At 38.0% G+C, this 17126-nt stretch overlaps 1 protein-coding gene across 1 annotated transcript; it reads right to left on the bottom strand.

Moving 5' to 3' along the window:
* Nucleotides 1–687: 687 nt before the first annotated feature.
* LOC149376124 (uncharacterized) lies at nt 688–16758 on the bottom strand. Its single transcript, XM_089593610.1, has 10 exons — nt 16610–16758; nt 16282–16520; nt 16000–16178; nt 15671–15945; nt 14826–15455; nt 14202–14762; nt 13796–13949; nt 12625–13723; nt 10532–10707; nt 688–843 (listed from the first exon to the last, which is right to left on the bottom strand). The coding sequence occupies exons 1-10, from the start codon at nt 16756–16758 to the stop codon at nt 688–690; spliced, it is 3618 nt and encodes a 1205-aa protein (XP_089449736.1).
* Between the last annotated feature and the right edge of the window lie 368 nt (nt 16759–17126).

The raw sequence follows: 17126 nt of genomic DNA, 5'->3' as shown, positions 1-17126 counted from the left end.
AATATAATTTGTTTGAGATCATTCTTAAGTGGAGATTTTATAGTTTTGTATTTACTACTGATGTTGAGAAAATGTTCAGACAGATAACGGTTCACCCTGAGGATCAGGTCTTTTAGGCTATTCTTTGGCGCTCACAACCATCTGATCCAGTAAAAACTTATTTACTCACTACAGTCACTTATGGCCTGATCAGCTCGCCATATTTGGCTACTCGTGTTCTTTGACAGCTGGCAATGGATAGTATTCATTCACATCCAAGAGCCACCAAAATTATCTCAGAAGAGTTCTATCTTGACGATTGTCTCTCTGGCGCTCACTCTCTTTTGGAAGCACAGCAAAAGGGCGCTGAGCTTCTAGATTTAGCTCAATCAGGCGGTTTTCTTCTGAGAAAATGGTCTTCTAACTCGCTGAAGTACTCTCAAAGATCCCTGATAAGTTTAAGATTAGCAAGCCCAAAGAATTCAAAGACTATGATCAAACGGTCTCTGTTCTTGGCTTGTCTTGGAATCCCAAAAATGATGAATTTCAATTTCAACTAGTCGTTGATCCTAGTCTTCAGTCTTGGACGAGACGATCATTATTGAGACAGTTGGCGAAGATCTTTGACCCTTTGGGATGGTTTTCACCTGTTATCATTTTGGGCAAAATTCTCTTTCAGTCCCTGTGGCTGCTTAAAGTATCATGGGATCAACCCTTGCCACCACCAATAGTCTCTAAATGGATTAGTTGGTTTGACGAATTACCCCAGTTGAACCAAATAACAATACCTCGCTGGAATTTCTTATCGCCTGATTTCGATTTCAAGGGTTTGATGTCAAGGGGTTGATGTAACTCTTCAATTAGCTAAAACCAAAATAAGCCCAATTAAGACTTAGAGTATTACACGGTTGGAACTTTGCGCTGCTCAGCTTCTTGCGGAAATAATTAGACATTTCTCAGATTGTTGTCCTGTCAAGGAAGCGCCTGTCCACCTATGGATCGACTCCTTAAATGTATTGCATTGGCTAAATGCTCCGCCTTCTAAGTGGCCTACCTTTATTGCCAACAGATGCTCTAATATTTACGAGCTAGTACCTAAAGCTGAATGGCATCATATAAGGTTTAAGCAAAACCCAGCTGATATCGCCTCGCGGGGAATGTATCCAAGTCAAATGAGTGGACAGCGTTAATGGTTTTCTGACCCAGATATACTACACGAGTTCCAACCCGAATACTTAAAGCTCAAAATTGACCTCCTTGAAGATACTTCGCATGTTAATATATTAGTTAAGGATAAAGGCCTAGATACCTTTGTCAATGGATTGTATGGACGTTATTCCAAATGGGAAGGACTACTTCAAGTAACTGCTTACTGTCTTAGATTTGTTTATAAACTCCTTGTCAAAATAATTCAAAGGAAGTCAAAAAATCATACTGACAATTTTAAACCTCAATTACCTTTTATTTCTGTAAATACTTATTTTAATTTAGCTTTATTCAACCTATCAATCGAGGAATTAGAAAATGCTGCACTCTTGTTAGTCCACACACATCAGCAACGTTGGTTTTCTGCTGATTTAGCTATTCTTCGACGAAACCAAAGTCTCAAGCCTGATGAATTTGAACAGCTTCCATCGTTTAGTCGCTTACGTAAACTTACACCAGTGCTCACTCATGAACTTCTACGAATAGGTGGTAGGCTTAGCAACTCGCTATTGGATTCAGATTCTAAACACCCACTGATACTTCATGGTTACGACTACGTCACTCGACTACTGATTGACTACTTTCATCGAACCATGTTACATAGAGGTGTCGAAATGGTCTTAGTCTCTCTCAGGAGAAAATATTGGGTGCTACGAGGCCGTAAAGTAGTGCGCGCAGAACTCAGTCATTGTTTTACTTGTAAGCGATACAAGTCAAGAACTCAAACTCAATTAATGGGTGATCTTCCCGATTGCAGAGTCACTCCTAGTCCTCCGTTTCAGAGGACAGGTGTTAATTATGCTGGACCCTTTCCAGTTTGACTATCAAAATGTCGTGGAAAGGGCAAACTCAAAGGCTACATCGTTGTTTTCGTGTGTATGGCAACTAAAGCCATACATTTAGCGATTGTGGAAGATTATTCAACAGAGTCGTTTATTGCGGCCTTCCAGCATTTCGTCTTACGTAGAGGTCACTGTGCTGACTTATACAGTGATCAGGGTACAAATTTTGTTGGAGCTGACCACAAGCTCAGAAAAATGCTTAAGGATCGACATCAGTCAGATCGATTTGCTGATAACTTAATGTCATTAGGAACAGAATGGCATTTGAATCCACCAGCTGCTCCCTAGTTTGGTGGTATTTGAAAGTCAGCCATGAAATCAACCAAGTTTAATCTAAAACGAGTTGTGGGTGACCAAATCTTGACTTTCGTTGAATTCTCAACTTTTCTCTGTCGCATTAAGGCTTGCATTAACTCTCGTCAACTCTGCCCCTTGACAGACAACCCACTTGACTTGAATCCATTAACTCCTGCACATTTATTAACCCTGAGGGCTTCTTATTTTGTCCCAGAACACGACCTTCTAGCTAAAAGGGTTTCTCCATTACAAAGGTGAAAATTAATATCGCAGGCTGTTCAGGTTTTTTGGAAAAGGTGGTCCTCGGAGTACCTCAGCACCCTTCAGGCACGATCCAAGTGGCTTAAGCCTCAAAGGTCCATGCAAGTAGAAGATTTGATCCTTATCAAAAATGAGTTGACTCCACCTGGCAAGTGGCCTTTAGGTCGAATAATAGAGATTTTTAAAGACCCAAACTCTCTAGTCAAAGTTGAAAGGGTTAGGACCAGCAGTACTGTCTTAGTTAGACCCATTCACAAATTAATTCTGCTGAAAACTAGCTCTGAATTGACGCCAATAACTTAGAATAGGATCTTAGAACAAGAATTTAATGTTGATTTTAAAAAAAAAAGGGGAGCATATTAGTTTCAATTGATTAAATTTTAAATGTAATACCTAGTAATTAAGCCCGAGTTAAAATTTTGTTCATATTATGATTATATAATTATCCTTGTAAGTAGACAAGCAGTCTACATTAATATTTTCAAATTTCGGTTTATACGTTATACTTTGTTTATTTTGTTTATTTTTCTCTTTCTTTGATGTACATTCGTACTGACTGCTGTCCATCAACCAGGGTACTACCTTACGATTATGTGCACAGGTATTCAGGCCCACGCAATGGGTATCCAGGCATTGAAGTGGCTCAACAACAACGACGGTTTACGTTAAACCGGCTGGAAATGGCGGCCTGCAGCTATGATGAGAAGCATTTTCAAGTGCTATGATGCCCTGCTGTGACAGGCGAACACACCGTAAGTGTTAGCCCGCTGCCGATAAAACCCTTGTTGTTCTGTGAAGCAAGAAGGTTTATAAGTACGGCACACAAAGGAAATTAAAAGAGCGAGGGCACCAATAGCCGACTATGTGCGAGCCATGTACTTATGAGAGCAAGAAAGCACTATGTATGATAATTGTTTTCTATGTAGCTAAAAGCTATTTACCAAAGTGGCAAACGAGTAATAGTACTCGAGCTAGTACAGCTAAAAATAATCTGAGCTTTTATATGAAGCTAAAAGCTTTTTACCAAAGTAGCAAACGAGTAATAGTACTCGAGCTAGTACAACTAAAAATAATCTGAGCTTTCATATGAAGCTAAAAGCTTTTTACCAAAGTAGCAAACTAGTAATAGTACTCGAGCTAGTACAGCTAAAAATAAGCTGAGCTTTTATATGAAGCTAAAAGCTATTTACCAAAGTAGCAAACGAGTAATAGTACTTGAGCCAGTGCAAAAAACAAAAAAAATAAGTCTGCGCAACGCAGGAAGAACAAGATGGCCAGCGAGTAGGTACTAGGGCCTGTGCACTAAAAGATGGCGACAAATCGCACGAAAAAAGTGTAGCAATAAGCTACGCAACGAAGCCAACGAGTATGTACTCAAGTTCGTGTACGATGAGCAAAAAGCACTGAACTTACCACAAGTACCAAGTTTTGATGTATGCGAACGTGTGTGAGAGAGAGAAAGATACGCCTAACGCGCCAGCACGCTGACCGTGTCCGCACGTCAGTCGTGAAGAAGAAGTTGGTTAAGATGGCCGACTTCGTAACTCTCACGTGGCTGATAATGAGCCGAAGCTCTCAACTCACCCTTTTGATCCGGCTCGCAGAACAAATGTTTGGGATTGGAAACCCAATGATTGTAGACTGTATGATTTGAATTTACCGGTTGCGATGGAAAAGAGTGGGAGCCAATTGCTTGGATTTAATAAAAGATTAACACTCACACCTTTTTATGTATAACAAAATAATAAAGTTTATTAACAGCAGAAATTACAACACTTGATGAGAAAAAATTGAAAAACAGTGGTAAATAACAAAATTACGTTTTATGTGCGCTAGTTTAAGGATATTGAACGAAGATAAAGAACAGTTATTTTACTAATATAATTAAACTAAAATGATGTTGTTTAAGGCACGTGAGCAAATTACACAAGACATTTTCTCTTTCTATTTAAAATGATTTACTCGAGAAAATGTCTGCTTGGTTGGTGTACGCAGTGACCACACTGTGGTTCACTGGACGAGCGATCGGTGCGGACTGACTAAATGCTCACAGGCGAGCAGTCGTGAGCAGCTAAAGTAACTTAAACGTGGAGCGCTATGATTGGTGGTCACGCAGGACCATCGTACGCACGCAATTGGTTACAAAATACTAAAGTTAATTGCTAGCGCGCGAATATATAAATTCTTTATAGTTAATGTTTTGTAATACTTATTTGCTGTTGCACACAAATGATAAATAAATTAATAGTTTATTTACAATAATAAATATTAACACTTTAGACAATATTTTAGACGACTACAAATTAGACATTTATAATTTTATAGAAATTTATAAATTCAAATAGAGGCTTTGATAGATTGTGATATTAATTTGATATGTAGCTCAAAATTGTACACATTAATATATTTATTATGTGCACATTATCATTCTTAAAAAATTAATTACATAAATTATTAAAATTGGTTCTTACTTTTAGAGACTTGCATGAATTAAAGGAAGAAGACGAGTTAAATAATCTCCACTTTTCGATTGAAAGTAATGAACCGAAGGATAATTCACCTTTACAAACCTTTTCTAATAACGAACTATCTACCTGTGATGCTGCAGTTGACAATGAATTGCAAAAAAATGACGAGAGTATCAAAGTTATAAAAACTATTGATGTTTTGCACGATAACAATATCATTAATGATTATCAGGATTATACGGCAGCTTCTAATGTTAAAAAATTTAATTATAACAATGAATACAAAAACATTCCATCAAATACAAAACTTTTTTATAATTTTCAGAGAACAAATGGGTCAAATGGTTTACAGCAACAACGAAATAATGAAGTTTCTTTGAGCCATGTAGAAGAAAAAAGCATCGTCGTTGTACAAGATATAATGGTAAACATTTTAGCAATATTCTATAAACCCAAGATATTTTTAAAGTTACTTTTTGAAAAGAAGCGCTAGGCAGGCCAAAATGTAGGTGGGTAGATAAAGTTTTGGAAACCTCAAAGAAAATCGATAGACTAGATGTCAGGCCATGGGTAGATATGGCGCAAAACAGGGAAGAATAGCGTGAAATTTTACTCAGCAATGAATTTTTGAATTCCTGATGCCTCCCAATTACAACCGTAATAATTTTTTAAAAAGAATTTGCTTCAGAATTTTTGTAATTATGTAAAATCATACACTGACACTACACAAAAAATATTTAAATTTATCGTTAAGTTAGGGGATTGAGAAAATGTAAAACTGCATCTTAAGTTGACGTCTAATACACTAAAAGTTTAATAAATTTTTAAAAGAAATTTTAATATACCTTTGAAAAAAAATAATGTGTATTCACCACGTGTATTAAAATAAATTATATTAACCTGAAGGTGAATAAACCTATAAAATTATATTTTAATTTTTAATGTAAGGGAACAATTGAATCGGCAAATCACCAGAATGATGACAGTATTTTGATACCAAGTATTACTCCAGTAAAAAATGTAGATGAAGAGAATATTAAAAAAAAAAAGAAGTTTGGTGGAAGTGGAAAAAAAGCATGAAATTGATGCAAGTACGAGCTATGGTAAAGGAAAAAGAATAAGAAAATGAAAAGAAGACAGAGACTTATTGTACGTATAGTTATTTTCAATTTCTTCTCTCATTTCATTAGAAATAAACAAAAGCTATGTTGCGGATTGCTGATTTTTTAATTCCATAAAACGATAATGCTTTGATGGAAAAAGTTTTAGCATTAAGTATGCGTGTTGTTATATTATGTTATGTTGTGTTATGTTTGTAACTTATTCTTACTTATTTTCACTCAAATTAATATTTTTTATAAATTAATATGGCACATTTTACGAACATTCCGAAACAATATTAGCGAAATCTGTCAGCTAGTTCTAAAACGCCCCAGCCTCCTTAATGAACAGCAATTTTTTCGCGTCGTTGATAGTGATTTTCATTCATTGCATGGTTTTAAAAAAAAATAATTATATACAAAGACCTAAGGCCTCAACGATTTTTCACGTCGATTAATTATATATATTAATTATAATTACTAGCGCTATAATGTACATATAAGTGTATAACACTATTATATGTACACAGTGTGAATAGAAAGTTATAGGAAGAAAAAGGAAGGGATTTAAAAAAAAATCGGTCGTATTCGTATTCGCTATGTCCGCAGCAGACATCACCGTAAAAAATAGTAACGAAGATTTACTATTCAATTTATAAAAATGTACTTGGAAGAACATCGTTAAAATACAATTTTGTTGTACTTTAACTCAATTCGTCCTAATTCTACTTCTGCTGTTGTACTTTTACAACGCCTAGCGCTGTAAATAATCTGACCAAGGCTAGACGTGGTAATTTTACTATGGCAATAGTCGAGTTTTTTTACAAATTTTGTAGTGAATCAACTAATCTGGTAGAAGAGTTTCAGCACTGTAGTGTAATATAAAATGTATACGTAATTATTTAATCTCAATTTCAGTAAATACTGGTTGTATAACTTTTTTTTTTAATTCATCATCATTGCCCATTAGAACTCAGACGTAGCTTGTTGAGATCCCATGTTAAGCCCCACGGTGGTATATAACATTGATTTATTTATTCATCGGTTCATTAATCAGTGTAGGGATACAGTGGGATAGATAAGAGAACGATTCTTGCGCGGGGAAAAAACTCCTTCAATTTTTTCGAAAAAGCCTCTTCCCAGAGTGAGAATCGAGCCTGGCCATTAAGATACACAGGCAGCCATGCTATATTTACTGAGCCATCACTTGTCTTAATTGATTAATTGATCTAGAAGTGTAAATTTTTTTGCATTATTAAAATTTAATGATTAACGTTAATTTTTAAATAAATAACAAAACTGTTCATTGGCTGTATTCTCGAGTCCCAAAACAGCCCGTAGAATTTTTGTGGGCCCTTATTGACAAGCTTCCTTGAATCTACTATGTACGTGGTTATATGGATTATAATATAATACAAATCTTGATATATATTATATATCAAGATTTGTAAATGTTTCATGCAAATTTACAAGTTTTCTTCATAATAATAAATATGAATGTAGACTTATTGCACCACAAATAAATCTAAAAAAAAAATTGACAGACGAAAAATAGAGGTTAGAAAACACTTGTTACAGCTACTAGCATTGCGTAAAGTAGGGCCTTGATAATACTCGCACAATTAAAATAGGTGCACCTATTATCGACTTTCTTATAAATTCACACAAAAAAAACAGAAAATACGAAAAAAATTGTTCATCATGTAATTCATACCTTTCTAATATAACTATGATACTTGCCATAATTGATAAATCCAATTAATTCATTTCTAATACTACAACATGCATGACCTTAAGCTTTTCGTCGAAAAATCGAGTGGGATCGCGCCAGAACCGAAGCAAGCATACACGTTACATGTTAATTAGGTCTCGATAATATGGCCACTATCTTTTTTTTTCGTACCGATTGGCTCATGTTTACCGGGGCAAGCACCAGTCCCGAGGGACTTGCGATGCAGGCTCAAAGGACTCCTTATTATATACTTACCTTGGTCAGGTGAGCACGAGGTACGATAGCTATTTTTTCTTTCAAGGGCACTTGGGCCGTAAAATAGCCCCGGAGACGATGGCACTTATCCGACGAAAACTACTATTTATACCATGGGCCCAAAGTGCAGCTGCGCTTTGCGCCCTCGGGCTGACTTTGGGTCCACGGGCACAAGGTAAATTACCGTGCCCAAAGTGTGGCCATGGGCGTAAAATTGCACTTTTAGCCCGCGAGACAAAAAATGACTTATGCACCTCGGGCGCAATCATACAATAAACCACGGCCTTCAGCCGCACTAGTCGCACTGTGCGCCCTAGGTACGTAGTATACTATATATACTATTTTGTGTACTTTAATCATGCATGTTATATAAAATAATGTTGAACCTTTTACAATATTTCGATCACGTTTTATATAAACATCTCATGATCTTATTTAATTCTATTAATTACCTTAAAGTTAATAAACTTATACGAGTGGCAAAAGTCTTAATTCTGATGTTTTTACACGAATATTAGAGGGACAGACGAAATAAAAAACTGTCGAATCTGCTATAGAGTTGCATTGACAATACCGTGGTAGATTATAACTACAGTCAAAACACACTAAATAGATACGGTTCGCTATCTGGACGATTCATATGGACGGCTCCGAAAAAAGATTCAAAAAAATCCCCAGCAAAAACAAACAACAGTTAAGATTTTTGATTAAAACTGTCAAAACTCTCACTAAGTTCCGACCAATGTACACCTCCTACGACCAAGAACATCAAATCTCTGTTTTTTTGATCAATTTTTTCCATGAATAAAATTTATTTTAGTTGGAATAATCATTGAAAAAATCAGAGTTTTTTTGCGTTTCATCAAAATTTTTTTTGGGCGAAATGTCAAGAATAAGGCGAAATGTCAGTTTGCAAAAAAAAAAAAAAAGTTTTTTTTGAGTTTCTTAAAAAACTTATTTCAGGCGTAATGTCAAGAATCGGGCGAAATATCAATTTAAAAAAATGTAAACAATTTTTTTTTATTTCTTAAAAATTTTTTTAGGCCTAATGTCAAGAATTAGGCGTAACGTCAAAAATTGGGCGAAATATCATGCATTAGGCGATGTATCAATTAGGCGAAATATCATCGTCCTATAGTGTCATAATGGATACCCGTTAGCATCGACCGTGGACAAGTATGATGTGCGGTTAAACTGCCTGTGGTAAAAAAGTTTTGTTTTAAAGATTTTTAAACAATAGGGGAGAGTGGGGTATGTGGGCCACCATAACTGAAGAAGACGATTCAAAAAATAAATAAAGATATGTATTTTTTTATTTTTTTCTATAGAATCGTCAAGGTAAACGTCTAAGTAACATGTTTCAAAATTTAGAATAAAATTTTTAATATTATTAATTGGTGTAAAAACAATAATTTCAAGTCATCTAAATAGACACTCTGTACCCCCCCAGGAGTTGTGGAGTGTCATCAGGTGGGGTACAGGGAGTGCGGAGATATTTTTTTAGTTTGATAGTAAGATGGTAAAAGAGTAAAACTAATAAATAACTATTTTTAGAATCATCACATTTTTATTTATAAAACTTTTTATAAACTCACATAAAATAGCACAAACATAAAAACTATTATTATACTTATCAAAAAAATAACAATATATTACTTTAATCTCTATTATCGCTTTAGAAATTTGTACTATAATCATTTAGCTCAAGTTCAAAAATTTTTTTTATATGATTAATGATTGAACTAATCTTTAAAAATAAACTTTTTTTAAATTCTCTACAACTCAGATATTACTTGAGTCAAAGAAAGATCATAAGAGTTAATTACATCACTTGCAACCGTATTTATGATTGAATCATAGTTATTTATATTCGGTGCAAAACGTTTGGTTTGCTTTTTGCCAGAAAAAGATTTTTTGCGTTTTTTTGTTGGCTGGATCTTACATACTTAGATTGCTCTTAAATTGTTACATTAAATGTATCTTTTGACGCTCATTTGGTTTTTTCTTTGGGTACCTATTAAATAAATTTTTTTTTCTAATAGCAACAAGTTCTTGTATATATTCATTTAAGATGGTAACAGCTGATGTACTTTCTTGGGCTTTTTTTTCTCTAAAGATTTACTTGCATGGATCACATCTTCATATTTTCCTTGTTATCAGCTAGCAAATTCTTATCACTTTTATCAGTCGATGGTCTTGCAGGGTTATTAAAAATTTCATACGATGCATCAACATTATTGGCTCGTGTTTGACTATTTGGAGTAAATGATGCCACTGAGTTCTACGAATTAATTTAAAAAAATTAAATATTAAATGAGTCATACAAATATTTATAAAATGAACAAAACATATTACCAGCAAATCTATTGCTTCATTTAAATTTTTAATTACCGAGTACGAAGTTTTAACAACAGGATCTATACTTTCATGAGTGTTGTGCATTCTGTTGTCATGGTCAGTGTCAACAAGTTGTTGAATTTGACTTGATTCTGTTGTAGTAGCAAGACTGTTGCCATGCATTATTTTAGTTGAAGTTTTACGGCACTCGCTTAATTTAGTTTGTGACTCTGGGAATAAAATAGAATAAAGTTCAAAATTGTACAATAACTGGAGTAGTTTAGTAAAATACAAACTTTTGACGTACCTGTGCTAGTTTTATCTTATTTGAAGAACAAGTTAGGCGAGCGTTTACTCCATTTAAATCAACAAAATCAGATTTGTCAAAGGTATTTGGGTTAAATAGATAAATCCCATTTTTTTCAAACGCTTTTACAGCTGTTTTGATTTTTGCAGCTTTTGCAAATGCATTACCAAATAACGAAAAAACTTTTGTTATGATTACTTTTTCACCCTGCCTTTGATATTTATTCACCTCCTCCGTGTAATAGTGACTGAGTGGTTTCATGAAACCAACATCAAGAGGCTGAAGTTTGTGTGTGCAATAAGGCGAAAGACAAATAATAACAACTCGATTTAAACGCGCAAGATTAATAATGTCTAAATTTTTCACGTGAGACACATGTCTGACCAATAAAAATAGCACAGGATTGCTTACACTCAGCGCTCTCAAGAGTGACTGCCAACCTTGCAGGACATTCAAATTGGATGTATAGAGCAAGACGCAAAACCCCAGATGACTCGACAAAATTCCATACACCATAACTTGATATATTAATCCTAAGCTATTTAACCCAATAACCCAACGCGCCCAAAAGCAGTATCACAAGCTTGAATACTCGATAAAATACGTTAAACAATTACACAAGCGCCAATCCCCACACAACCCGGGGCACTTTCTAGTCGCTTTAATTATTGATAAAATAAATAAAATAACACAAGCCAAAATCCCCACACAACCCGAAGCGCTTTCTGGTTGCTTTGTTAATTAATACAATAAATAAAGTAAAGCAAGTGCCAATCCCCACACAACCCAGGGCACTTTCTGGTCGCTTTAATTATTAATAAAATAAATAAAATAACACAAGCACCAATCCCCACACAACCCGGGGCACTTTCTGGTCGCTTGAACTATTAACACAATTAAATCAAATAACACAAGCACCAATCCCTACACAACCTGAAGCGCTTTCTGGTTGCTTTGTTAATTAATATAATAAATAAACTAGATGTTGCGGATTGACTTGTATGTCAATTAAGTGGACTGTATAATTTAATTGTAGCCAGACTTGTAGCGAAAGGAGAGTAGAAGTTGGAAGTTGCAGGTGCGCAGCACATGGAAGGAACTTCTCGTAAAAAAAGCAAAACACTACTCTTTTAACTATTAAAGAACTATATTTTAATAAAGAAAAGAGGAAAACATTAATAATGAATTTAACAAAGAAATGAAAAGTTAATGCGGAGTCCCATCGCACGGGTACTTTACAAAGTCAAATAAACTATAAGCGGTTTAACTATAAGCGTTGTGACTACTTGAGCGGACAGACGTGGACTAGCGGCTCGGCACTACACAAAGGGCCGTAATAGTCGCACGCACACACGCATACATACTCGCGCACGCTCACACGCATACTCGCGCTCTCTCTCACTCGTACAGTAGTCAGCAGACAACTGTACAACGCCGGGTTAGCAAGAGCCTTCGAGAATTTTCTCGAATCCTTAACATTCTCCCCGACCTTGCTGAACCGAAGGGGAAGCAACAAATTAAAAAACAGTCTAGGGTATCGAAAAAAATTAGATAAAGAAAAGGAAAAGAAAATACCGCACACTATGGTTAGAATTTTAACCAATTTCAAAATAGCTCAAAACTCAAAACAAAGGAAACTAACAATTTTTCTTAAGCACTAAACGCAGTTTTACAAAAAAAAAAAACCATTAAAATAAGACTTACAAAATATGATAAGAGAGCGCTTTCTCTTTTACAAATCATTCGCACTTCGCACGCAAAAGGATGAGTTTAGTCACGGGTCGCTCAAAGGACGCGAAAGCAGTGCGAAGTTTAACGACGCGAACCAAACCATCCCTACCAAAAAACACCTCTGTAACTCGAGCTAGCGGCCAGTGACCCAGGGGAGTAATTTCCTTTTCAATGAGCACAAGATCCCCTATCTTTAATGATCTTTGAGGCTGGCACCATTTAACTCGAGTTAATAACTGCTGCAGATACTCGGACGACCAGCGGCGCCAATACTGTTGAACCATTTGAGTCATTAGTTTCCACTGATGCAGACTAGAGATCTTGACGTCAGTTAAGTCGGGCTCAATAGCGAGAAATGAGGGTCGCATGATAAGAAAGTGAGCTGGAGTGAGGGGTAAAAGGTCCTCGGGGGAGTCAGACAAGGGGGTGATCGGCCTAGAGTTGAGGCATGCTTCGACTTGGCAGAGCAGCGTGGAATACTCTACAACAGTAAGGATTTGATTTACGATAATTCGTCTCAAATGATGCTTGACCGACTTGACAGCGGACTCCCATAATCCACCAAAATGGGGAGCAGCCGGGGGGTTGAAATGCCATCTAGTGCCACGACGAGCTAGATCATTTAAAAACGGTTCGGATCGAATTACCATTTCAACTTTATCGATCAATTCCTTGGATGCGCCAACGAAATTAGTGCCTCGATCACTAAAAATGTCAGTACATTGACCTCTCCGAGCAGTGAATCTGCTAAAAGCCGCGAGAAAACTCTCTGTATCGTAACTTTCGACGAGCTCGAGGTGGACGGCGCGAGTGCAACAACACACGAATAAAACGATGTAACCCTTGAGAGTTCCTCTACCTCTCGCCTTAGATAAATGAACAGGAAACGGTCCAGCGTAATCAACGCCACATCGAGAAAACGGGGGAGCAGGGGCGACTCGGGCTTCCGGAAAATCAGCCATCTGTTGCTTGAGGGTGGGTGCAGAATAACGACGGCACGTGAAGCAGCGTGAAACGATCGAACGAACAGATTGTCGTCCACGAAGAACCCAAAACTTCTGCCTCAACGTGGTGAGCATGAGCTGCGTACCTCCATGCAATGTGAGAAGATGATAATCACGAATGATAAGATTCGTAAGATGATCACCCGGTTGCAAAATGATGGGAAATTTGCAATGCTCAGAAAGGAGCGATCGACTCAACCAACCCTCTACTCGAAGTAAGGAATTAAACAACACCGGTTTGAGGGGAAGAAGAGAACTATTTCAAGGTAAAATGACCTCAGACTCGCTCTCTCGTTTTGTAGAGTCTTGAACGGCCTCTAAGATCTCGTACTCATGTTTAAAGTACAACATCTGATGGCACCGAATAAGGATGAACTCGGCATTATTCAACTCGTCGGAGCTCAAAACAAGACTTTCCGCCTCAAGTAGACTACGAATTCGCAAACGAGAAAGATGGGGTCCAATGATTGGTAACGGTTCCTGAGAAATTAACCTAGTATTTAACGGCGTTGAATTTTTAAGCGACCGTCGATTGAGCATGTTATGATAAGCCTTAAAGCAAAATCTCAGACAATACGCGGTAATGCGTAAGAGTTTATGTAAATTACTGAATTTCAAATATAAGGGCCAAACTCGGGGAGTTTCTCCACAAGTCGTAGCTTGGCAGGACTCTTGATCTCACGGTCTTGTCGTTAGTTCAGGATATGTTAACTCTTTCTCGTGAAGATGATGCGGGCCGTAAAACCAAGTCTCACTAGCTGATAATTGAGACGGCAACACTCCTCGAGAAGCGATATCAGCGGGATTCATTCTTCCAGGGACGTGATGCCAATACGCTAATGGAAGAAGCATATGAATAGCGCTGCAGCGATTGGCGATGAACGTAGGCCATTTGGAAGGCTGAGAATGCAACCAATGAATCACGTCCTTGGAGTCTGACCAAAGATGTACAGAATCAATCTTGATTGGAGAAGTATCGAGGTGGTGTTTCGCAAGCTTCGCAAGTAAGTGCGCAGCATTGAGCTCCAATTTTGGTATACTGGGCGTTTTTAACGAAGCCACCTTGGATTTAGATGCAAGCAGCGAAACAAAGACTTGACCCTCCTTAACAATTCGTAAGTACAACACGGCGGCATAGGCAGCCTTAGAAGCATCAGAATAACCGTGTAATTCTAGACTAACGAACTCAGGAGAAAAATGATTCCAACGAGGAATAGTGATAGCTTTCAACTCTTGAATCTCTCTAAGCCAATGAGTCCAACGTTTAAGAATCTCGCAGGGGGTTTCAGCGTCCCAGTCTAACTACGCTAACCAAAGTTCCTGCATAATAATTTTAGCGAGAATGATTGTAGGGGATAACCAACCAAGAGGATCGAACAATTTAGCCGTAGTTGACAGAATAGAACGTTTGGTCAAAATTTGTTTTACTTCGGGAGCATTGATTTTGTAATGGAAAACATCCTCTTTCGGGTGCCAAGAAAATCCCAAAACGGACACAGAAGCTTCAAGATGGCCAAATTGATGAGGATTAGTACAAAGCAAATGTGGAGACAAGACAAGTAATATATTAGGATCGTTAGACGCCCATTTCCGAAGCGGGAAATTTCCTGTATCCGAGGCTCCAATCAATTCATTTACCTTTTTTACGGCGATGGGTACATCATGTGCTCCTGAAAGTATATCATCCATATAGATCTCTTCGTTTAATACGACTAAAGCCAAAGGAAACTGAGAAGCACAATTGCTTGCTAACTGCTTAATCGTTCGACAAGCCAAATAAGGAGAACAAGCGAGGCCATACGCAATAGTCGTGAGCTGAAAACTTTTCAAGCGAGCTTGTAAATCATATCTCCAGACAATGTGTTGGTAACGACGATCAATCTCACGAACAAGCACTTGCCTGAACATTTTCTCGATATCGGTAACGAAGGCATATCTATAATGACGCCATTTTAAGATTAAATCGAACAGATAAGGAAGTAGGTTAGGCCGATATGAAGGAGGTCGTTAAGGGAAATTCCCTCGCTATTTCGAGAGGAGCCATTGAAGACCGTCCTAAGTTGGGTAGTCGAGCTAGAAGCCTTGAGGACTCCGTGATAAGGGAGGTACCAACAGGGTAAAGAATGACTAACAGCTACCGTATGACCCAACCCTTCATATTCATCCATAAACTTGATATAAGCGTCTCTTAAAGGAGGGTTTTTAACAAATCGATTTTCTAACGAATTTTGAACTGAGACTGCTTGATAATGAGAATCGATTAAAGATTGCTGACGAATAGTTGGGTCCTCTTTGAAGAGTAGACCGACAACGTAACGTTCATCTTCTAATCTACTAACCGTACTACGATGAAACTGCTCGCAACTCTCCTCTTCAGCCGAGAGGGTAGACTTGGGGCGAGAAACTTCCTCCGTTTCCCAAAATTTCTGCACTAACCGATTGAGTTCAATATCCGAAGTACAATGTTAAAAACTAACTACCAGGTTAGGGGAGTGTTTCGTGACAGAACCCAAAACGAGCCATCCCAGAGCCGTTGCAATGGCGATGGGCTCATTAACTTGGCCCTTACAAACACCGCCTTTGACAATGAGAGCATGGATATCGGCTCCCAAAGGCAAGTCAATCTTATCTGAACTAGTAAATTCTGGATCAGCTAGATCTAAACCAATCAAGTGTTGAAAACCACAATCGACCTTAATCAAGGGTGGTTGGTAAGATGAAACCTTATTGAGGACCAAAGCATTTACCTTAAACCCACTCGCTGCATCTGCTGCTGCTGTTGCAGATCAATTTGGTATCTCTGCTGTCGTCGCGCCTGCTGTTGCAGGCCACCCGCTGCATCTGCTGCTGCTGTTGCATATCAATTTGGTATCTCTGCTGTCGTCGCGCCTGCTGCTGCAGGCCACCCGCTGCGTCTGCTACTGCAGACCTCCTTGTCGTCGCGCCTGCTGCTGCAGGCCACCCGCTGCGTCTGCTACTGCAGACCTCCTTGTCGTCGCACCTGCTGCTGCAGGCCACCCGCTGCGTCTGCTACTGCAGACCTCCTTGTCGTCGCGCCTGCTGCTGCAGGCCACCCGCTGCGTCTGCTACTGCAGACCTCCTTGTCGTTGCGCCTGCTGCTGCTGGCCACCCGCTGCGTCCGCTACTGCAGACTTCCTTGTCGTCGCGCCTGCTGTTGCAGGCCAACCGCTGCGTCTGCTGCTGCTGTTGCAGATCAATTTGGTATCTTCTGCTGTCATCGCGCCTGCTGCAGTTGGCCACTTGCTGTGTCTGCTGTTACTGTAAGACACCCTAGTCCTTCTTTTCAAGGTTACAAATAGAAACTCAGGTATTGAAATCTGTTTGTACCAATCCCAACACAATCCGAGGAACTTTCTGGTCCTTTGAATTATAAAGAAAAAAACAAAGGAGTGCAAGCGCCATTTCAAACACAACCCAGGGCGCTTTCTGGTCGTTTTAATTATTGATAGAATAAATAAAATAACACAAGCATCAATTCCCACACAACCCTCAAGTGCTTTCTGGTTTCTTTGTTAATTAATACAATAAATAAAGTAGAGCAAGCGACAATCCCCACGCAACCCAGGGCGCTTGCTGGACGCATTGA

The sequence above is a fragment of the Copidosoma floridanum genome, unplaced genomic scaffold, assembly GCF_036245765.1.
Source record: "Copidosoma floridanum isolate Cflo_tuat_1 unplaced genomic scaffold, Cflo_Japanese_pri ptg000001l, whole genome shotgun sequence".
In the NCBI taxonomy this organism is placed as follows: Eukaryota; Metazoa; Arthropoda; class Insecta; order Hymenoptera; family Encyrtidae; genus Copidosoma; species Copidosoma floridanum.
Note: the sequence above shows the minus strand (reverse complement) of the source record. Positions and strands in the feature narration are given on the sequence as shown.